The 22,642-nt window shown below is 45.9% G+C and overlaps 1 protein-coding gene across 8 annotated transcripts in view; it reads left to right on the top strand.

Moving 5' to 3' along the window:
* TMCC1 (transmembrane and coiled-coil domain family 1) overlaps positions 1-22,642 on the top strand; it is a 134,294-nt gene that overhangs the window by 98,165 nt on the left and 13,487 nt on the right. For 6 of the 8 annotated variants that reach the window (XM_037382960.1, XM_037382957.1, XM_037382962.1 and 3 more), the window contains 3 exons: positions 6,264-7,198; positions 14,963-15,098; positions 17,798-22,065. In XM_037382960.1, coding sequence (XP_037238857.1) covers positions 6,264-7,198; positions 14,963-15,098; positions 17,798-18,112 — 1,386 coding nt within the window. In that variant the 3' untranslated portion in view covers positions 18,113-22,065. Of the gene's footprint in view, positions 1-5,316; positions 5,395-6,263; positions 7,199-14,962; positions 15,099-17,797; positions 22,066-22,642 lie in introns of those variants that run through there. The other 2 variants (XM_037382964.1, XM_037382961.1) reach the window with 2 other exon arrangements.

The raw sequence follows: 22,642 nt of genomic DNA, 5'->3' as shown, positions 1-22,642 counted from the left end.
CTACACAGGATTTGCAATGATATAAACCTGCAATTCGAAATAAATAGTGAACCAAAGAGCTGGTAGCATCAGCTGTGTGGCGGGGTGGCAGCAGACAGATGAGAAGGGTTAGAGGTCCAAGTTTCTGTTACAGACACACCCACAAATGTAGTATGTGGATGTGGAACCTCTGTCCTTCCAGCTACTCAAAAACCACCTGGACACGGTCCTGGGCAGCTGGCTCTGGGTGGTCCTACTGAGCTGGGGTGTGTGTGTGTGTGTGTCATCGGACCAGATGACCTTCAGAGGCCCCTTTCTGACCTTACCCTGCCCCTGATTCTGTAACATCCTTTAAGAAGCTCTCTCAGCTGTAGGTCATAAACAGCTTATTGCATCACCCAGGTGGACCAGGCAGAGTCAGTTGTATTACTTTTTCTGTTTACTTTGGGACCAACAATGAATTTTGCAGTACGTTGTGTCATTACCGGACCCAGCAGGGACATGACATGCTGCTTGCTCAGGGACAGTATGATTGATGTCACCTTGACTCAGATGTTCAGAGAGTCATGTGCTGCAGGTGTCGTGCAGGGAGGTGACTTCTGGCTGTCGACTGCATTTAATTGTATACATTGAAATGTATTATTCACATGTATTCATAGCAGTTCATGATGTTTAAATATCTCTTCATTGCACTTCACAGGGATTCTGTGCGTGGCTTTGTACAAACATGCATTTAGATTATTTAATGCAGATTTATGATGATACTGAGGCCTAACGGCCTTAGTACACTTTTTGCACTGTACACATACCAAAGTAGAGAGAAATGAGGAAAAATGCAGGGTCAAATAAGAATTTGCAGTGCAATTACAGGACACTGAAGTTAACAGCCCTCTCCCTGTATGAAGAGCTGTGATTTTTGTACAGCTATGGGCTGTCAGGCTCTTGGTTTCATACCTCTTCAAAAGACAGCTCTTCTTGAAGTACAGGACTTGTGCAACAAATGTGAATTTGGGGTTGTAATTCAGTGGAATCTGCAGCAGCATCCAGAAGATTGAATCTCCTTCATGGGACACATGGTTTGTTGAACAGGTTTGTATGCTGGTATTTGTCACCCCTGCATGAAAGCAGTAAAAGGTATTCTTCTTAAACCTCCTTTGGCTCCTCAAATAGTAAATATCGCCAAGAACATTTTACGATGGAAACATGAAAATTGAAGCTAAATTTGAGAATCATGCATTTTAAGTAATCTCAAGCCCCCTTTTCTATGGGTATCTTCCTGCTCACAAGATTTGTTGAATCTGAAGGGACTTGATTCTGAGCATTGTCAAGGACATACTTTCCCTAAATCTTCTACTTAGTGCAGTTTGTCATCTTTTTGCTTTTAGAGGGAAAAGTAATATACATTATTCCATGTTGACAGATACACAGGAATGTAAGTCCATTGGGAACATGAGAATTTACCAAGGACCATTCACCCAGCTATCGCTTGTAGCGAAGTAGCAAGTAAAAAACCCTCCTTTTCCCTGGCATTTGGTATCTCCAGCAGCAGCAGACCATAAGCAACCGAACAAGTAGAATATTTTCCAAAATAATTCCGATCCTATCTTTATAGTAGTACCATCCATTTTCAAAACCCACTGTTTTGTGGGGGGTTGGTGGGTTTTTTTAGAATTTTTCTGCAAAAAAACTTTCTCAAGCACTTTTATTTTTCACTGGTTTTTTGTTTGCATCAATTTGCAGTGGGTTCCCCCCCTAAAAATTTCATACGAAGATACCTTAAAATAATTTGTCAGTTTGGATTTCAGAGCCACCGCTCAGCAGACGGCAGCAGGAAATGAATAATTCTATATCCAGCTGAAACCGCTGAGTTAATAGTTCCAATAAATAAAGGCTGTTCTCTGGGAATACAAGGAGCAAGCAGTCAGGCCCTCGCTTCTCGCCTGGGATCGGAGAGGGCAATCCACGTACCCCGGTGTCACCAGGATGTGCCAGTGGGCAGGAGGGGCTCCACAGGGCACTGGGCCAGTGGTCCCAGCCCCGCGGGGTGCCACAGAGCAGGGTGCTCGCCTGCGGGTGATGCAGCTCTGCAGACCTGGTCGGACACAAAAGATGCTCTTTTTTTTCCCCTCCCCTCTAATTTTTATTCACCCATAAGATGTTAATTAGAGATCTCATTTACTAATGAACTAACTGTCTTGGAAATGTTGAAGACTGCAGGTCTGTGCTCCGGCAGGCGCCTGGGGCAGGGGACCACGTACCTGCCCGGCGCCGCAGCTGCCATGTGGGCGCTGACGCTAACGGAGTGAATAGGAAGCCTGGCACTGAGGGCTTTCTGTGAGTCTCCTAGAGTTTTCTGCTTGTGTCACTCTGCTGCCTTCAGCACAGCGGGGAGAAGGCAACAAAGCAACTTCTGAATTTTTTTGTGATTAGTTTTCCCTGCTGCGTGGGGTGCTCAGTCACCAGGAAGCTGATTAATCCGGGTGTCTTAGGGACTGTGAGCTCCCTTCCAGGGCTGCTTTCTGCAGTTGTCATTCTCAGCTCCCCTGTCTCACCTTGCCCTATATATTTTTATTCCAAGTAACATGACGCTTTTCAGTCACATTTTTAAAGCTCCAGATAAAGGAGGAGGAAGCAAGAGCTGAGCAATCTTCTTACAGCAGGCTTGCTCTGAATTCTGCTGTTTGCTTAAGCCAGCTGCCCTGCTTGTTTAGAAAAACCGATCTGTCTTCCTGGTGAATGACTGTGGTATGGGCATTTACTGAAGTCACTGTAAAAGAAGGGTGAAACACCTTTAAAGGAACTGTGGTTCTTCAGCAATGCCAAAAGGCAAAATTACAGGTTCTTTTGGGGGCTGTGTGTTGAGTATAGATACATAGAAAAACTTTTACAAGAGGGAAAGCCTGAGTGTGTTGAAAGTGCTAGGAATTTGATAAGATCTTGAGGGGGGAGAAAGCGTAAGGTCCTCACAAGATCTTGTTCGGTTCATGGCATAAGGCCAAAGCAGTTTTCAGTGCACCTCCTGGTAGGAGGTCACATAGGTCCACTCTTACCTAGACTGAGCCAATATACTGGAAAATTGTATGGCAAGGGAGATTGACTAATTTAATTGTAATCCCTGTTTTTATATAAAAATTACGGTATTTAATTTACCAACATCTCTTCAGGACAGATTGCCAGTCATCTTAAATCAATAATATGTCAACCAGCATTTCCCAAGGACCCAGTTTGTGCTGAGTCTTCCCTTTCTAAAGCCATGCCAATGCAGAAAAAGTACTTAAATTACCTCAGTTCTGTTCCAGAATAGCACTTTGCACAGCTGTTTGCTTTTTAATTGTAAAAAAAAAAAAGTTCTTGTTATTGCAGAATAATATCCACACAACTGGTGATTATGAAGTAATTACCCAACGTGGGTTATTCTAGTATAGCTGTTCCGGTTTATTTTCTGTCACAGGTATGGGAAGATAACCTGAGGAGAGATGCTGAAGTCAATTGACGTAAAGTGGGGGGATGGAGGCAGTGAAGACAAAGTTTTACAAAATTTTTCTCTCACAAAACTCATCTCTGAGAGAAAGAGTGTACTATTAATGTAGTTTATAGTAATTATATACACACACACAGATACACTAATTTATACCCAACTAGGAGTAAATTAAGCCAATAGAAATTCTTTATTGCAAAGTAATGTTGAAGTCCCATTAGTTCTCCAACACTGAAATGTGCAAATTTCAGCCCAGAGCAACTCCGGGCTGTGGAAGGGCTGGCAGCTTAGCATGATCCACAGTTGTTTGGTTGTGGGAGGCTGTGTCAGCCCCACTCTCGCTCCCCTTTACCACTGCCCAGTACAAAAGTATTTATTTAGAGTTATTTCAAATTACTTGCTGAAAAAAATGTGTCAGCTTGGGGATCTTTCTTTTCTTCATCGGCCATTAATACTAAAATTTCCTTCCTCTGGAGTAGATAGAGATTGTTAGAAATGGATTGATAGGGTTCTTTTTGAGAAGCTGGCTTGTTTTGTAAGACAATTAAGAGGACTAATGAGATTTTATCAGTGTGCTGAATAGAAAAGCCTACACTGTGCTGCTTTATGGATTACGGTGAGTTGGCACAGTAGTAAATCAAGCTGTGCGCTATTGCACATAAAGGATCCGTGGTCGAGGAACTAAGCAGTTACATCTGGGGAGCTGGTTGACACTCTACAGATCAGGCGTGCCCTATGCACACAGGATCTTTGTTTCCTTATAAACCATACTGACAGTCCTAGGAAAAAGTTAATGAAATTACGAATTCTGCTAAGAGGTATCTTACTGAATGTGTGCCACTTCAAAGTACACGTGTCCCTAGATCTCAGAGACAGCATGTATCTCGGTACAGTACTGATGTTGTGCATACTGCTGGTCCCACTGATGAATATGAATTCTCACCACTAATTTTCCATTAATCTATCCAGACATCCAGGCTTTCCACAACTAAACCCACTTAAGCGAGTATTTGGTATTTTGCAGTCACTGCAGGCTGAGTTCTGTGTTCACTGGTGTTCTGTGGCTTCCAGCAACAGTGCTCCTCTAGAAAATAAATCAGTTGAGTTTTCCAGATACCTGGGCAGTTTTCTGGTCGGTGTGGTAGCAAACAGAGCAGGTCAGTGTGCAGCTGCTGGGAGCAGCCCTGTGGACCCTGCTTGGAGCTGGCTGGTGCTGTAGCGCACTGCCTGCCTGCTGCAGGCACGGTGGCGCGGCATTAGGGACGGTGCTGGAAGTAGAGAGAGGGATACAATTTACTGTAAGGGCTTTTTGTTGTTGTTTTGTGTATCTTCACAAGACAAATATGGAGAGTGAGTGGGCCGCTAGCTGTTCACATAAAACCACACAGGGTGCTGCGCTGCGCCCGAGCCGAGGCGTGGGCCCAGGGGGCCGTGAGGGCGGCCGGCGGGGCCTGTGCTGCTGCCTGCGGCCGCAGAACCCGGGGCGCGTGCTGGGCCTCGCGCGGCCTGAAAAACAACGAGAACGGGTTTGTGGCGTGGGGGTGGTGCCAGGTTCGGCCTCCGGGAGCCCGGGGCGCGCGAAGGAGCGGGGCGGCCGCGGCCCCTCGACGTTCAGGGCAGGGCCGGGAAGGCAGGAGCGCCCGCCCCACGCCGGCAGCCGCGCCCCGGCAGCCCGCGGCACGCCCCGGCACGCCGCCGGCCGCGCCGGAGCTCGGGGTCAGCCCAGGGGGCGGCAGCGGGGCAGCGCCCGGGCTGCGAGAGGCCTCCCCCGCCACGGGGCGCTGCGTGGGGCCGGAGCTCGGGGCCGCTCCGCCCCGGGGCGGCGCTGCCGGCAGGGCGGGGCCGAGCGCAGGTGGGGAGCGGCGGCGGCGCAGCCATGCGGGCGCCCGGCGGGAGCCATGCACTGGGAGCGGGCGCTGTTGCTCCGCCGCACCAAGGTACTGCGGACGGGGGGCGCGGCGCGGCGGCCCCGGCCCCCTCGGCGCCCTTTGGCCGTGAGGGCCAGCGGCGGCACGGCCCGTGCCGAGCCGGGGTGTGAAGGCGCAGCTGGCCCGCCGGAGCAGCGCGGCGCGGGGCGGCAGGACGGCCCGGCCCGGCCCTGCCCTGCCCTGCCGGCCTGGCCCGGCCCTGCCCGCCGAGCCGCCCGGCCCGGCCCGCTTCCCACCGAGGGGCTCGGTTCAGTCGCTTAGAGCAGTCGTTTGCACCGCGCTGGTTTTAACTTTTGGGGGGTTTGCCTGGGAGCGAGATTGTCGTTCGGAGGGTGCTGACTGCTGCGGGGTTTATTGCGTGGGCAGGGCCGCCCTCGGCCGCTCTCTGCTGCTCTCTGCTCCGAGCACTGACCTTGGCAGCTCCCTTGTTCTCCGGTGGCTTCTGTTATCGCTTGCTTCCATACCGACAGGTGAAGCGGTGGGAACAGCTTGGGTTTGCTGTGCACTCAGTCTGTGTGGCTTTCTTGGTTACCTTCTCTGTCTCTGTCTACGTGCTAGCTGGCAGAGCTACTGGCATCACAGCAAAGCTTCAGAGAACTCACCCTGCCAAACTCGGGTGCCCTGTCTTGCTTTGTGTTTGAGTTTTGGTTGTTTGAAGCCATTAAGTTGACTTAAGTATGAGGGGTTTTGTTTTTTTCTCAGCTTTTACTAGATGTCTGTAACGCACATGAAGTTCAGTGAGAACTTGGCCAGCTGAGAAGAGGCACGTTTTTGCAGAACAGCATCCGCTCGTTGAGTTGATTGGCACAAAGAAGGAAAGGGTTTTACCTTGGCAAAGCTGGTGTTTAGTGTTTATATTTCTCTCTCTCCTTGCCTAGATCGAGCGATTGGAAGTCAGCAGCTTAGCACAGACCTCCAGTGCGGTGGCCTCGAGCACTGATGGCAGCATCAATGCAGACTCTGTTGATGGGACTCCAGATCCTCAGCGTACAAAAGTGGCTATCACACATCTACAGCAGAAGATACTGAAGTTGACTGAGCAGATCAAAATTGAACAAACAGCCCGTGACGACAATGTGGCAGAGTACCTGAAACTGGCCAACAACGCCGACAAGCAGCAGAGCGCCCGCATTAAGCAAGTGTTTGAGAAGAAAAACCAAAAGTCAGCCCAGACCATCTTGCAGCTGCAGAAGAAACTAGAACATTACCATCGAAAGCTGCGAGAGATTGAACAGAATGGGATCCCTCGGCAGCCAAAGGATGTCTTCAGGGATATGCATCAGGGTTTGAAAGATGTTGGAGCAAAAGTCACTGGCTTCAGTGAGGGAGTAGTAGACAGTGTAAAAGGTGGACTTTCCAGTTTTTCCCAGGCTACGCATTCAGCAGCGGGAGCTGTGGTTTCCAAACCCCGGGAGATTGCCTCCCTCATAAGGAACAAGTTTGGGAGTGCAGACAACATTGCTAATCTGAAAGACTCCTTGGAAGAAGGCCAGGAAGATGGCACAGGAGGCAAGGCTCTAGGTGTTATTCAGAACTTTCAGTCAAGTCCAAAATATGGCAGTGAAGAGGATTGTTCCAGTGCCACTTCAGGCTCAGTGGGAGCCAACAGCACAACAGGGGGCCCTGTGGGAGCTTCTAGCTCCAAAACAAACACTCTGGATATGCAGAGCTCAGGGTTTGATGCTGTACTGCATGAGATTCAAGAAATTCGAGAGACACAGGCAAGACTGGAAGAATCATTTGAGGACCTTAAGGTTCGCTATCAGAGGGATTACTCATTAATAATGCAGACTCTGCAGGAGGAGCGGTACAGGTATGTAATTTTGTACTTTGTTTCAGAATTAATTACTGTGAGTCGCAGGGGCACCAGAGTCCTGGATAGTACTACTGGGCAGGCTGTTCCCAGCAGCCTGATTCAGATGGGAAGTTCTGTGGTCTTCTCAGGTTTTGGCCCTTCCAGCTCGATCTTTTTAAGTATTGTTATCTTGCTGCTTATCTCCTTTTCTGTACAAGAAGGAAATAGGGAGGAAAAGGGGTTATTTCATAGTGTTTTCAAGATAAAAAGTCAAGCCAAAGAGGTTTTAGAAGGGTGTCCTAAAAGACCTGGAGTACACTGATGCAGTTACTATTATCTAGACATGTGCTTTGCCCTGCAAAACTGCAGTTTTGGGTCGAGGCAAGAGAGAGGGAGCTACATGTGGACAGTATCCTGATCCTGCCTCCTCCAACACTCGGATCCACATCTACCAGAGAAAGGAATACCCAGCTTTCTTAAGGTTCTCTAAAAAGACATGATCTTGCATGGGAACCAAAACTAGGATATCCCCTTCCTGTCTCCACTCAGCCCCACAGTGGCAAGTTTCAACAAAATGAAGTGTCAGATACTGGCAGTGCTCTTGTCACGGAGATTGCATGGTTCTGGAAGTGGGTAATCCATGTTTCTATTGGCTTTCCCCTCGCTGAAAGGAATGGAAGGCCAGAGGAGTTGCTGCAGCACTGCTAGTCCCTGATCAGGTCGTACGGGAGAGGTGATGGTAGCTTCAGCAGCCCGACAGTATGGTATGGTGGCCAGCTCCTCCTGCCACCTGAGGCTACCCCCACCTCCCCACCAAGGAAAGCAACCTTTGGAGAGGTGCTGAGGGAACACTTACCTTCCTCTTGCTGGGTGGGAGAGAGCTGTCAGCAGGGTGCCCCTGCAGAATATCTTGCATCCTCCCTGTCACATGCTGGGAGCAAGGTCTTGTCCCCAGGCTCCAGAGGGAGGAGTTACTAGCTACCCTTCTGCAGCCATTCAGGACACTGCAGTCTGAATCAATGGGATTCTTAAAACTGCTTTTTAAAATTTAAATAACAAATGCAAGGGGCCTAAGTCCTTATTCTGATGGAGGACGGTAGGCTTTTGGAATGAGGTTGCTTATGGCCTTCATGACTTCGGCCAGTCTGTGAAGCACAACCTGCGAGGCTCAGCATAGCTGCTGGGTTGTGGCGACAGGCTTTCTGAAGTACTGTGGGCCACTGGCTGCGTTGGTTTGCACAGTTCAACATGGAGTTGCCCTACAGCTCTTTGGACGTGCTGGTGCCAGATCATTGGAAAAACGATTGAAAAGGCTTAGCCTGCCTAGGATCTTGTAGAGACAGCAAGCTTTCTGTGTGCTTTGCAAAGCTTGGCTAGACAAAGCCAGACCAACAAGCGCTTTCTAATCCCGCTTTGCAACAATGAGCAATTTGGCTGAAACCGATGCCCAGCACAGCAACTTTGGATCCTAGTGCCTCCTTATCATGAAGTGATACAGTGTTTGATCTTCCACTCCCCCAGCAGAGAAGGGGCCCTGTTGCTGTGTAGGTTGTTGTTTCATCTGTACAGCAGCAGCCATTCATGGGGGAATGCAAGCGTAGTGCAGCTGAAGGAGCGGCCTGCAAATACAATAGAAGACCATGGGGGACTGACGTATGTTGTCAGCTAAACTGGCTAGTTATTCCCTGAAACCATTCAGCAAGGCTCGCGTAGGTTCTCCTACTGGTGCAGTATGAAGTTGTCTGTTGTGTGCCGTTAACCTTTACTGAGCACTCCCCCCAGGTGACCCCAGAGCCTAACCACTAACCAAGGCAGCCTGGAGTGAAAAGCTTCTTGGACAATCTGTATTTGGCTTATAAATGCTTAAAGATAGTAATTTAGACCTGCCATTTGGAATCTTGATGCAAAATAATTAAAAGAATGATCTTTAAAGAGGACCAGTTACTGCTCTAGGTGAATCTGCTTTTGCCAGGGGGGTTGGACCAGGTGATCTCCAGAGGTCCCTTCCAACCCCGACTGTTCTGTGATTCTGTAAAGCACACTGAGTGCCCTTGTCTCTGCAGGCTTTTAGAGGTGAGCAGGTAACTGCATGATCCACAAGGAGCTCATGTGTCAGTCAGAGTGAGATTAATACCTCACTGGTCAAATCTAGATTCTTGTTTTGTAGCTTCTGTATTTTAAAACATCATGAAGATTAAAGCCAACATCACCCTCAGAACTGGAAGGTTATGTGATGTGTCTGAGGGCAAAGAGGATGCCGCTTCCTTGGCAGGGAGGGCTGGCACCTGCTCCTTGACTAGGAACCCCTCTCATTCCTCAGCTCTCTTCAGAAAAAATGAAAAGATGGGAATGGAGGCTGTGGTTTGAAGCTGGGAGGCTGGGAATTCAAATTAATCATAACTGGCTTTAAAAGCTATATACACCTCCTAACTCTGCTCTGTTTCTGGGAAGCTTTCAAAAACAAGTGCTGACTTCAGTTAGAGCTTAAAAAAAGTGTTTTGGAGAAGCCTTTACTTGTAGGCAGTACGCAGTGTTTGTATTGTACCTGGAAGCTGCAACAAAGCCCATGCCGTGACCTTTTCTTGCCCAATCTCTGTCCATTTCCTCTTTCTTAGATGTTCTACTTTTTTGTGGATTCTGATCTTTTTTCATTGTGTGTTCATGCAGTTTCTGTTTATCAGCCATGGCTTGCCTTGCAGGTTTTCCATGACCTCCTCAATCTCCTCCCTCCCTCTCCCTGCTTCCAGATCTTGCCTATCAATCCGTGTAGCTGCGGTTTGGTAACTGGCTTGGGGGCAGGGGCAGACTGGTGTAGTCACTCCAGTTCTCCCACCCTGGTGCTGCCGAGCAGCACCTCGGCGAGGCTGGGTGGGCTGTGCTGCCCTGCCCGCCTGCCAGCAGCACATGCCAGTACCAGAGCTGCCGGCGCCTGAGCTCCGTGCTGCTCCGCTGGGGCTGAGTCATTGAGGAAGGAAGATTCTGGCGGTGCCTTGGCTGTCATTGTGTTTCTTGTGCAGAAGGAGCGGACGCTGAAATAGCCTGTTGCTTATCTCATCGGTTGGAAGGTGGTGGTTGTTTACTGATACAAGCAGGGACTTTCAGTGCTATTGAGACTGAAATAAAGTTCCTGCTGAGTATTTTCATCTTGCCTGTCCCTTTAGGAACCTGTTTGTGTGCAGTGAAATCATGAGCTCATACATTTGGAGTGTGGCCAGTCCAAGGGTTTGGGTTTCTTCCGAAGTCTGGCATCCTCAGAAAGGGCATTTAGGTCTCCCACGCTTCTGTCAGAAGTCTGTCAGCTAAAATGCTAGACACCAGTGCTTCCATTTATTTGGTTTTTGCTGTAGTTTTAATCGTTTGACTTCAGTATGTTCCTGTGACTTATTTTAACATAGAACGAATGTGCTAAACCTTTGAGGTCTAGGAGGGTTGAAGAGGCCTTCCGGAAGGGTGGCCAGGCAGCAAAGCCAGTGTGTGGTGCCCACCCAGCCATGAAAGCACCAAAACGCCCCTGCAAAGCTGTCGTCTTCCACCGGGAGACCTTTGGGGCTGGAAGCACAGGGTGATGTGCACACTGAGAGCAGCTCATGCTTCCTCAGGAGCAAGCTATCTCCCTCACGCATCATCTAGATAGACAACTTGGAGTATATTGCTAATAGATACTGCTTTTAGCTGTTACTCCACTATTGAAAGCAGCATGTTCAGTAGCATAAAAAAATTATTTGGATGACAAATAAAGATCAGATGAAATTTTGCATGACATAGCTATAAAAAAAGTCCATCTTGACCTTGAAGAGAGGTATTAAACTCTCTTCACAGTATAATGTGAAGATCTCTTAGCATCAGTTTGGTCAGAGTTTCTTTACTCACTAGAGCACTTACTGCGTGCAGATAAATGTCTTTTTCATCGTCTGGTTCTTATATGTGCTGTAGTAGCCGTGTATTTTGCAGCTATTACTTTAAAATGCCTTAAAGCTCTTAAAAAAATTAGATGGTCACAACTGTGGTTCCCTGATTCCCAAGCAGTGAGCCTGACAAAATGTGTGGAAATCTGACAGGGCTTTTTTAAATGCTCCCAAATCCCATACTTCAGCCAAGCATCTTAACAGTTTACTGAGTGTCTTCCGTATGAACATCTCTGATGATCTCAGAGATACTTGTGACAGTCGACACTAGTCCATTACACAGAAAAGCTTCTGTGCTGGAGCATGTTAATCAGAGGCTAGTAATTTTAAGGAGAAGTTTCACATTTTAGTTAGTGGGAAAATAATTCTTAGAGTCCAGTGAGGGATCTTCTGTACCTGAAATAAAGTGGGGTTTGATCATTCAGGGCACTGCTATATTCACAGATGAGTTTAGAGTCTGTTGCATAGACACTGGCACTCATATGTTGGGAAGTGTAAGTGTAATCATAACTCTCTTGACAGGTGTTCTGTCCCTTTATTTTTGTAGTACCTCTGAGTTAAATGTGAACCAGCCTTCAACAGGCAAACACCAGCTTCAGGCCCTGTAAGTTTTGTGAACCCCTCCTAACTTTTCAAATTCAAACACCAGTAGAAAACAGCAGGAAAAAAATAGTAATTCTGAATTGTAGATACTGGTACAAGGAGTGAAAAAGAGATGAATGGAGGAAGTGTCATTTCAAAAATAAGGCTGGGTGGGGGTGTGTGGTTTTTTTCTTTTAAAATAACCCAATTCCAGCAGTTTCTGAAATCACTGATGTTTCTTGGGTGCTGTAGTGGGTTTGCATGGCAAGGTTTTGGTAGTGGTGGGGCTACAGGAGCAGCTTCTGTGAGAAGATGCCAGAAGCTTCCCCTGTGTCTGATGGAGCCAGTGCCAGCTGCCTGCAAGACAGACATGCTGCTGGCCAAGGCTGAGCCCATTAGTGACAATGCCTCTGTGATAGTAGATGGGGGAAAAAAAAAATCCATGCCAGTGGGAGAGAGAAGTGAGACTATGTGAGAGCAACAGCTCTGCAGACAGCCAGGTCAGTGCAGAACTATGGAGCAGATACCCACCTGCAGCCCGTGCAGGACCCCATGCTGGAGCAGGGGGATGCCCAAAGGAGGCTGTGACCTGTGGGAAGCCCACACTGGAGCAGGCTTCTGGCAGGACCTGTGGCCCCATGGAGAGAGGAGCCCACGCTGGAGCAGGTTTGCTGGCAGGACTTGTGACCCCACGGGGAAGCCATGCTGGAGCAGTGTGTGAACTGCAGCCCGTGGGAACAGAAGTTAACAGAGAGCCGTCTCTCATGCAGGGACCCCACGCTGGAGCAGGGGCAGGGTGTGAGCAGGAGGGAGTGGCAAAAACAGCATGTGATGATCTGACCCTAACCCCCTGTTCCCCATCCCCCTGCGCCACTCTGGGATGACATAGCGAGATCAGGAATTAACTTAAGCCCGGGAAGAAGCGAGGGGTGTGGAGAAGGCATTTTTCTGATTTGAATGGTAATAAATTAATTTTCCCCAAGTGGAGTCAATTTTGCCTGTGATGGTAACTGCCGAGTGATATCCTTGTCCTTATTTTGACCCACGAGCCTTTTGTTATATTTTCTCTCCCCTGTCCAGTTGAGGAGTGGAGAGATAGAGTGGTTTTGGTGGGCACCTGGCATCCAGCCAGGGTCAAATCACTACAGGTGCAAACTGCAGAAGTTCTGGGGAAAGCAGGGGAATGAAGTGTGGTTTGGGAGCAAGCCGGTAATCCTGCATATGAAGCAGGGAGGGTTGGAGCCAACCCTTAGTATGCTTGAACTCTTCAAATATACGGATTTTCAGGGTTTCCTTATGTTTGCTCTAGACTGAGATAGTTTTGAAGTTATTAGAATACAGTTGTTTCTTGTTAGAGAACAGGATTTAAGCTGCCTGGCAATAGTCGTTTTGTGAAGGGCATTTATGTGGGAGGAGGTTAAAAGACATAATTGTGATCTATTCAGAAATGCTGAAGTCCCTTTTTTGTGTAATAAACCCACTGGAGAATTTTGTAATATATTAACAAACATAATGTATTTCAAGTAACAGATGCAGCCTTTGAGACTTGGAGCAGGTTTAGTTGTGATGTCTTGGTTGTTGGTAATGTGGGGTTTTTTTAAGTTGCTTGGGAACGAATTGCAATATTAATTACCTGGGCTTGTTCTTCATTAGCCAGTCTTCACACGGCTGTTCCTGTGCTTGCAGCTTGTCGTTCTTGGGAAACCAGTTCTCTTGTGTGTCCTGTCTCAGTTGCACAGCTATTATGGCACCTTTCTGGCTGAGCTGTGTCAGCTGGTGGTTGTCTTAGTCTCACTGCTGGTTGACCACATGTGTTTTGTTGCTGGAAATTGTCATGCTATGTCTGACTCCTTAGTTTAGAGCAATATTGCATTGGGAATGTAAATGAAAGTTCTCTTCAGGTTTTTCAATTAAAACCAAAACACCAAGACTGTTATTAAAGGCTAACTTTTGCCTACAGATTCAGAGTATTTAGCTTGTGAAGCACCCAGAAATCGGGGGCAGGCAGGCAGGGAACCAAAACCCAGAAGCAGGATTTTTGTCTTGTTTTTGGAACTTGTAATTAAATTCTTTGTTCTAGATAAATATTTTTTTATTCATTTTACACATGTGTATGAACTAAATTCACATGGAGTAAGAGGGAAACTGAAATTAAATCAAGGAATTATCACAGTGTTGAATTCTTTAGAAATTTCTCAGTTATTACTATCAAGGGTTGGATGATAAGAGCTGTATGGTAAGCTTTTTCCATGCTGTTATAGTGAGTAGGCAGTGGAAATCAGAGTAAAAAATGGACCAATAGCTCTACCCATGCTTTAGTACCATCAGAGTGATCGCTCATAATGAACCAAGAGTGAGAAACTTGCGGGAAGCGTGGTGGAAGAGGATGGTGTGGATGGTGCCCAACTTGCTGCTCCCAGCCCTTGGGCCTAGCTCTCTGTGTTTGTTTACCTTTTGGAAGTAATAAAAATACTTGCCTGATTTTAAAAAGGTATTGAAGCATCAGTTGCTTGTAAATTTGGACTTGAAATTCCAAAAATTAAATGCTACATACAAATGGAAGGTAGCCCTAATGTATTTTGAAAGTGCTGAAGTAACAATATGGAGCTATCATTGAGAAACAAAACTCAGAATTGTCATAACTCAAGTTTTTTGGGCAGCCCCTGTTCCTCAGGACTGCTCCCAGTCCATTCACCAGTAGCAAACTGAAAAATAAGCCTGCAGGTTAACGATTCATGTGCCCAACTTACAAACAATATGATGGTCTTTGCTAATTAAGTTGCCTCATTCTTGGGAGATAAAGAAAAATTAAGTCAAAGATATCTGTGTGACCTCACATGTAGATGGAGATCAGACAGGACTGTCATGTTCTCGGAGGCATCCTTCACACTTCATTTCTGTGCCATTTTTATGTCTGATACTGTTCAGAGTGCAGATGAGAATGCTTGAGCTTATGGTATTAGAAGGGAATGGTTTGGTTTACACAAAAGTTTGGGGAATAACTTAACTCTGTTTTAATCCTTGATTTCTTGCATCACTTGGCAGTTGTGATTTAAGTATCCTGTGTGTTTTTCCCCAGGACAGAAACGGGATTAATGTTACCTTACCTGGTAGAAAGGATTTCCTTAATTCCCAGCAAGAGGGCCTCACATGGCAATACATGCTTTTGTAATGTCTGAGGTAGCCACGCTAGTTTTTAGTGAAAAGTCTATGATGTTTGTTGCTTGATTGTTAGTTGTATAACTTCACCATCCTCTTCTTATTAAAGCTACTGTGCGATGTGTGTAATTTCTAGATGTGAAAGACTCGAAGAGCAGCTAAACGACTTGACTGAGCTCCACCAGAACGAGATTCTCAATTTAAAACAGGAGTTGGCCAGCATGGAGGAGAAAATAGCATACCAGTCTTACGAACGAGCCCGGGACATCCAGGTGGGTGACAGCAACAAGGGGACTCAAGTCCTGTTTTTTCTGCCTGCTCTTACTGTAACTTATCCGCTTTTGAAGTACTTTGGTGATTCAATGTTTGGTTTTAATCCTTGTAGCTTTATTGTTAAACTGCATGCTGACGAGTTCTGGAAGGGCCTTTATTCCATTTCTGACACATGGGTACTGCTCCAGGTCACTTTTTCTGTAAGGAAGGGCTGTGCCCATGCACCAACGGGCAAGTTCATCTGCAGAAGGAGCATGCCACTTGGTCTGGAGCAGAGGTTTTAAATAAGTTGTAGCGAAGTGGAAGCTGTTTCCACTTTTTGTAGGGTACTAGAAACTAACAGGTCATGACCTGAACACTTTTTTTACAGTAGTGTTCCCAGTAAATGGACCCTAGAGTGTGTTTCTGTGTCACTGCTTTTACAGCAATGGTCACGTATGTCTAAGGAAAAATGGCTTTGTGTATTCACTGCACCGAGTCAGGAAACAGTTCTTTGTTGGTTTTGCCCAAATAAGGAGGTATTTTTAAAAGAGACATTTCTTTCAGTATGTAAAAGACCAAAGCTATGGAAACAGATTACGGAGTTGGAGGGCTTTCCACAGAGCAAGAGACCTGGAAAATTATCTGAGCAGCCGCTAAACCTTATAAAGAAAGGCCTATTCAGAAACAGGTCTACTGTTCGTTTTAAATAGTTGCTGTGCTAGTTTTAGCAGGCATCTCCGTTCTGATCGCTGACATGAGATTTTTATAGCATTGAGCAGAGAATTGTAGGTCAAAGTTCTCTCTCTTTCCTCCCCCTAGAGGTGCCTCAGCCAGGTGATTTCCTCTGGAGACAGAGCAGGCTGTGTTTTTGGCACGCTTGTAGATCCAGCAGCAAGTCCCATTGAGTCAGTGTCCTGCCAGGTTGCTTGCTGGTAGAGGGGGCTGAGCAGTTTGGCCCTGTGCTTTCAGGGACTGTAACTGAAGAGAAGCTGTTGTGTTTCATTGACCTCCACACACATGATGCAATGACAGAAATGTAGCAGGTCGCAGTGACCTTCAAGTTAAGGTTAAAATAAATCAGTACCTGTGGACAGTGGTGCTGTGGCCTCCAACAGAGTAAACAGGAGGCTTTCCCTTGGGGGAATGTTACAATATCCAAGCTTTTGTTCTCCTCTTTAATTTAACATGGCAGGAAGAAGTAATGTTGAAAACTTAAACTGAAGTGGGGATTTCAATAGGGTTTTTTAGTCTTCATTTTATGATTCAGCGCGCTTAGTGTAAACTTGCAAATTGGGACAGATTGTTCCTCAGCATTGCTGGGGGGAAGGTAAGTGTTGAGGTTTTTTGCATGAAAAATTAGTTAAGAGCATGGGCTGATGTTGCAGAGGAGGAGAATCCTGGTTCCTTTTTCAGCCATCCGCCTGAGACAGACTGACTGGGGCTTACTGCAGACTTCTAGGTGTTACCCGAAGTTGGCCTTCATGTCTGAGAAAAGCAACTCTTGAGGGAGGATTAATGGAAACAGTGTGACTTTGTATCTCCAAGAGCAGAAATGTCTCATTGCATTAATTGCGTTAAAACCTCTTCCTTCTCTCTAGCCCACCCACTGCCTGTCACCAGTTTTTACTACAGGTTGGGTTGGTCACTTGAGGTTCAGCATGGAGAAGAGGTCTGTAAACAATCCCAAGTCAGCAGTGCTTTGGAGATGATGTTTTGTACAGGATAGTCTTATTCCACCTACATTTGCTTTGCCTCTTCCTAAGAGGCAGTTTCATAAATCTCATGCTTCTTACCCGTCTAGACATCTCCCTCCTCCAGCCCTTGCAGTGTCACCTGGACTTGTGCCAGTGCCACAGCTTGCTGCAGTCTGGAGGAGACCTTCCTCCTGTGACACCAGCTGTGCAGTCCCTGCCTTGGTAATCCTCTAACCTTTCCCTGAGCTCGTTTAGTTCACTGAGCAAGCAGAAAGTGGCTGAGCCTTTTTGCTTAGTTATTTTTGTTGACTCTGTTTTCTGCCAGGTTGACTAGAGAATCGAATGGGCTCAGAGAGGGGTTGAGTAAGTGCAAGCCAATGCAAGGAAAGTGATGGAAACAGGAGGCTCTGGGAATGCACATCCCAGAAGAGGAAGGGGAGGAGGAGTGCTGGCTAGACACAGCACCTCTGTCCCCTCAGTGATCTCTTGGAACCAAACCTCAAGTGAGAGCTCACTGGGTCCATCCCCCCCCCCCCCCCCCTTTCTGTACAAAGGCTATCTGACTGCTGAGGGCTGCCAGCATCCTCCTCCCTCTGGGCCTGACAGCAAGGCAGGAAGGATGGAAACGTCTCAGGTGACCATTGCACCGTATGCAGGGACAGGCAGCTGACAGTGCAGAGTGGCAGCTGAAGTGTGTGTTTTAGCAAAGCCTGACTTGTGCCCAGCCTGTCACCTGTCTGTTGAGCCTCTCTGGTGTAAATGGGATGATGTGGTGCATTACAAACTGCAGTACCCAGTTAACCAAGGGCTCCTCACCCTCCTTCACATGACACGACACAGCTTCCTCTGCTCTGCTGCAGGATATGAGATCAGCACAGTGACTCACATCCCACAGGAGGTGCGTAAGGCAGGAGGAAGGTGGCCCTGGTCTGGCCTGGTTGGTAGGGTAACAGCTGGGGGCTGTCTGCCGCTGGGGCGGACTTGTGGGGGCTTGCAACCCAGCAGTGTGTTCTTGCTGACAGGAGGCACTGGAAGCGTGCCAGACCCGCATCTCCAAGATGGAGCTGCAGCAGCAGCAGCAGCAAGTGGTGCAGCTGGAGGGGCTGGAGAATGCCACGGCCAGGAACCTGCTGGGGAAGTTCATCAACATCCTCCTGGCTGTCATGGCTGTCCTCCTCGTCTTCGTTTCCACTGTGGCCAACTGCGTCGTGCCCCTCATGAAGACTCGCAATAGGACGTTCAGCACTTTATTTATAGTGGTTTTCATTGCCTTTTTGTGGAAACACTGGGACGCCATCACCGGCTACTTGGAACGGTTCTTCTCTCCCCCCAGATGATGGCGGCAGGAATGAGCCGTGTTGCCCTCCTCCCGGCACTCTTGGTGGCAAAGATTAGTCAGCAACAACTCCGCTGAAGTTTTGAAGTGTCCGAGTGAATTTGTTTACATTTAGAATAACGTTTTTTCTCTGCGAGATACATTGCAATAGTATTTTTTAGATTTTATTCAAGAACTCTTTTTGGCGAGAATCCTGGATAATTTTTATGTAGCATGGTTCTCTTTGGATGCAAATCTTAAGATTCTTTAAAGTGTACAAAAGAAATAAATAAAACACAGGAATTTGGAGCATACCAATGGGCAATTTAAATTGTGGCTTGAACCTACTGTACTAAACCTGTCAGGAAGAAGAGAACATGGTTAGCTTAAGATGAGCAAAGCTAAATCTAGTGCACAGCCTTGAATGATGGTACCACAGCAAACCTGTAACACTAAACTTTTACTGTGAAGTCTGCTCACATTCCATGTCCAAATGTATGTGTTCAGAGTGGTTTCTTTCCTTACCAAGAGAAAAACAACGTGTGGATCTCTTTCCCAGCTCAGCATCTGGGTTTGCCGTTTGTGCTAACCTGACTTACAATAACTTCCTATAAGGCTGGCTAACTTTGCTAAGCATATGAAGTGGAAGCCTCATGCCATACACAGTAACTGCACAGTCGTGCTACAGTATTTTGAAGTAGTCCTTGAAATACTTATCTTTAAGCAGAAGCCCTTGGTCGCACTTTTGAGGTTTTTTTTATATATGTATATTCACAGATTTAAAAAAAAATCCAAACAGCATACTTGAAGAGTGTAATACTCAAACTCTCAGTGCTTCCTTATTGTTTCTAATAGGATTTTTTATTATAATTATTATTATTATTATTATTGGGGGGTTTTTTTTGGAAGGGGTTGGGAGGGTCTTTTTTTTTTTTTTTTTTTTCCTTTTAAATAAAGAAGTGATGTTTTTAAATGAAGAAATGCGTGAATAATTGTGAGCCATCTTGTCCTGAAACAGTTTTGAGGAGGGCAGAGAGCAGTTTCTAGTGCCAGCCTGTCTGGAACGCAGTGCCGTTCATATGCCATTTATCGGTCCTCCTGAGCATACAGATGCAGCATCATGAAAAACATCTATCTTCTCCACACATTTTTGTCATGCAGGGCTTTTGTTTTTTTCATTTTCCAGGTGTGAAGGAGAGTGTGTTTTTATTTCTCATTTGCACGTCATCTCTCATTCCTGGTCTCAGGATAAGAATAAGGAATTCCTGTTCATCCCTTCCTAGGGAAAAGACAAGTTCTTTTAAGGAAAGAAATACTGAATCAATGGTCTACTTAAAAGAATGGTTGTCTCTGAAATATCTCTTGATTTAATTTTTTAACAAACCCCTGGAAAAGTGAAACCAAAGTTTTCCTCCTGTCAGGCTCTGGTAAGATCATTTGTGTGTCTATGTTGAGGTCTTCTTTGTACACTGTATCCATGTGGTGTACCATAGAGAGCATCCTCTTCTTCAGCCATGGGGACAAGTAATTGGTGTTAGATACCTTTTTTGAAGCTCTGAAGGAAATGTCAGCTTCAAGTGTAGCTCTTGAGTCCTAGCAACAGGCTATTGCTGGTGACCTCTTGGTACTGGCAGGCAGGCTTCATGCCCAAGGAATCTGCATTCACTCTATGCTGTTTGTGTTTTTTTAAACTGGTGTCTCTTTCACCATAAAAAAGCCAAGACTCAACGTTCATCATAGAATGATAATTTTGTCTTTGTGAAATCAAAAGACTCCAGGATTCTCTTTCAAGACCATTTATGATGTTTAGTTAGATCTTACCAATTTCTTTCCTCCTAGGCTTAAGTTCCCTTTAGGAATCAAATGTTTTCCAAGTGACCTAAACCAGCTGAAATCATACATAAATGGAACATGTCCATCATGTATATATACAGAAGCCTAGGACTTAATGCTGTGATGCAAATTCTGGGTTCTGAGAAATTCCCTCAAACTAGGTTAACAGCCTTGAGGGTCTTCTGGTTGCCAGCAGAGGCAAGTCCTCTGCCATCCAACCATCCTTCTTCCTTCAAAGATTACGTCTATTTTTTCCGTAGTCACAAGAAACTCAGGTACCCCCCTCCCAGGGATCCCAGCACACCTCTCTCTGTCACCATGTGCACTAATCTGCTCCTGTCCTACTTAAAACGCAAATTGCCGAGTGCAACTGACTCAAGCCAAAAATAATCATGCTTTCTATGGAGTTGTAGACAGAGCAAAGATTGCATAAACATTCCCTCCCTAGACCACAGAAACTACTGTGTATTTACCACCCTCCTCTGGCTGATTCAAATTACATGGGTAACTATTGTCTTTGCATTGCGTAGTTTTTGTCAGAAACAAAAGTGTGAAAAGCAGTAAGAACTGATTTGGCACATGATTGAAAAGCTTTGTTGCCTTTACTTCTGAAACCCGGCCTTTGCATTTCTTCTTCTTAGTTTTGATCACACTAGAATTGCTTATGGTAGGTTTTTAAGTGGTCAGATTAGGAAGGAGTTGAAATCCAATGGATCAGGATGCTCAGTGCCATTTGCCTGTAGTATTTGACAGATGTGTTTGTCACTCCTCTTTGTATCCTTATTTCATCTGGTGTCTCAGCTCTGTGTCATCTTCAGTAAATACCATTTGCTAATTTGCCAGAAGGCGCAGGCTTAATAGAAACTTGTCACCTCAAAACTGTTTTTTGAAGGCCATGTACATATGGTTCTGGACAATGTCTGTCTGTCTGTCTGTCTCTTTTCTCTCTCGACAGTTTCTTCCATTCCAGAAAGCTGTCTGCAGTAATGCCATATATGATGCTGCATCCACTTTTCATATCCTAACACAACTGCCATGTGTTTTGCCTTTTGCATTAGCAGAACGTTTTGGGGTTTTCCTCCCTCTTCAATTTGAAGGTCTGTGATGATTTCCGATAGCTTAACAATGATTATATTGTTGGAAATGTGATTCTAGCTTTAAAGCTCCCTTTCCTTGTAAGTGGTTGTGTTTGCTTTTCTTGATGAAGTGTTTCTGGATGACATGTAGAAGACAGTTTCTGCCATGGATGTGAGTGTGTGTGTGAGTACCTTTTATTAGCCTTCCTTATGGATGTTAACTTTTTAGTGACCATCTCTGAGTTGCAGAATGTTTCCCAAAACATTTCATATTCAGAGTTGAAATGATTCTGAAATTGCTTAGATATGTTTAGACATATCAACTTGGCATATAAAAAAGGAAGAATATAATGGACTGTTCAAAAAGCAGCAGCTTTTCCTTGAAATTCTATGGTTCAAATGAAGTTCATCTGTTTTTCCCCACTTCCTTCAGTGTAAAGGAGAAAGAAAATCTTGATGCAAAAAAATTTACCGTTTTGAATTTTATAAAGTTCTCTTTTCTCTCAGTCTCCTTAGTTTAGTTTAATGATACTCAGCATGCTCACAGCAGTTATTTCATTGGTTTATTCCAATCCCATGAGTTCTTAGGTCTGATCAGATTAAATGTTGACTTCTGTACATGTTGCACTGGGACAGAAAAGCACTGTCTTGCAGCTTTGAAAATATGCATTTTTTTAATTAAAAAAGCAGCATTATAACAAAAGAAGCCAAGCTACAAAGGGGTTCAAGATCGGGTAGTTGGCCAGTTTTTAAGTGAATTCTGAATGTAGCTAAAGAGTTAAAAACCCTGTGTGTCTGTGTTGTGTATGCCAGGTGGTATAGTAGTAGGCAATTGACTTAGCTGTAAGTGTGTTTTAAAAGTGTAAAAAAAAAAAAAACAGAAAAACTCACTTGCAAGGGTTGAAAAGTACAGAAATGACACTTGTGAACGTAACACTGTAGTTTATAGATCTTAAGCTGCTAATTGTTGAGAGAGATTTACATTTGTCTTGTCTGATTGTCACAGATTCTTCTGTGACACTTTTACTGTATATAAAAAACTTTAAATAAAGACCTCAGCTATTAACACTGGCCTAATTTTGGTGTTTCCAGGGGGGAGGGGAGGGCGTGGAGGGATGGTTGGGAATTAAAAAAGGGGTGTGTTGTGCTGAGCCCTAATAGCTTAAAATTTGAGCAAGTTGTCTGTAGATGCAGTCACCAAACTTCATCCTATAATCAGCCATGCACCACCTGCGCATGGCAAGAATTAATTGGCTGGCAGTGTTTGGTCTCTGTGGGCAGAGGAGGAGAAACAGCAGCGCTGCACTCTTAATCTGTTTCCTTCCAGTCCACCTGGAGCCTGGGACAGCTTCTTTTGCAGGGTCACGGCCATCCCTGCAGGTGTCCAACCTGTTTGTGTGGCTTGCACATCACGGCATTTCTCTACCTTCCCTACCTGCAGTCCTCAATTTGGAGGTGGGTACAGTTGGATGAGATGACCTGCCCAAAAGGTGCCTGTAGTTGGAGAACTGGGAGTTGGTCCTGTATTTTCTACCTCAGCGGGTCTGTAACCTAGACTGCCCCAGCTGAGAAGGGGTCAGGGCTGGCTCTTGCTTCTTTTTTCCTGACTGGGATGGATCAGCTCTGTGCTCAGCTGCACGTGC

The sequence above is a fragment of the Falco rusticolus genome, chromosome 4 (assembly GCF_015220075.1).
Source record: "Falco rusticolus isolate bFalRus1 chromosome 4, bFalRus1.pri, whole genome shotgun sequence".
Lineage (NCBI taxonomy): Eukaryota > Metazoa > Chordata > Aves > Falconiformes > Falconidae > Falco > Falco rusticolus.
This window is presented reverse-complemented; position numbering and strand designations above follow the sequence as displayed.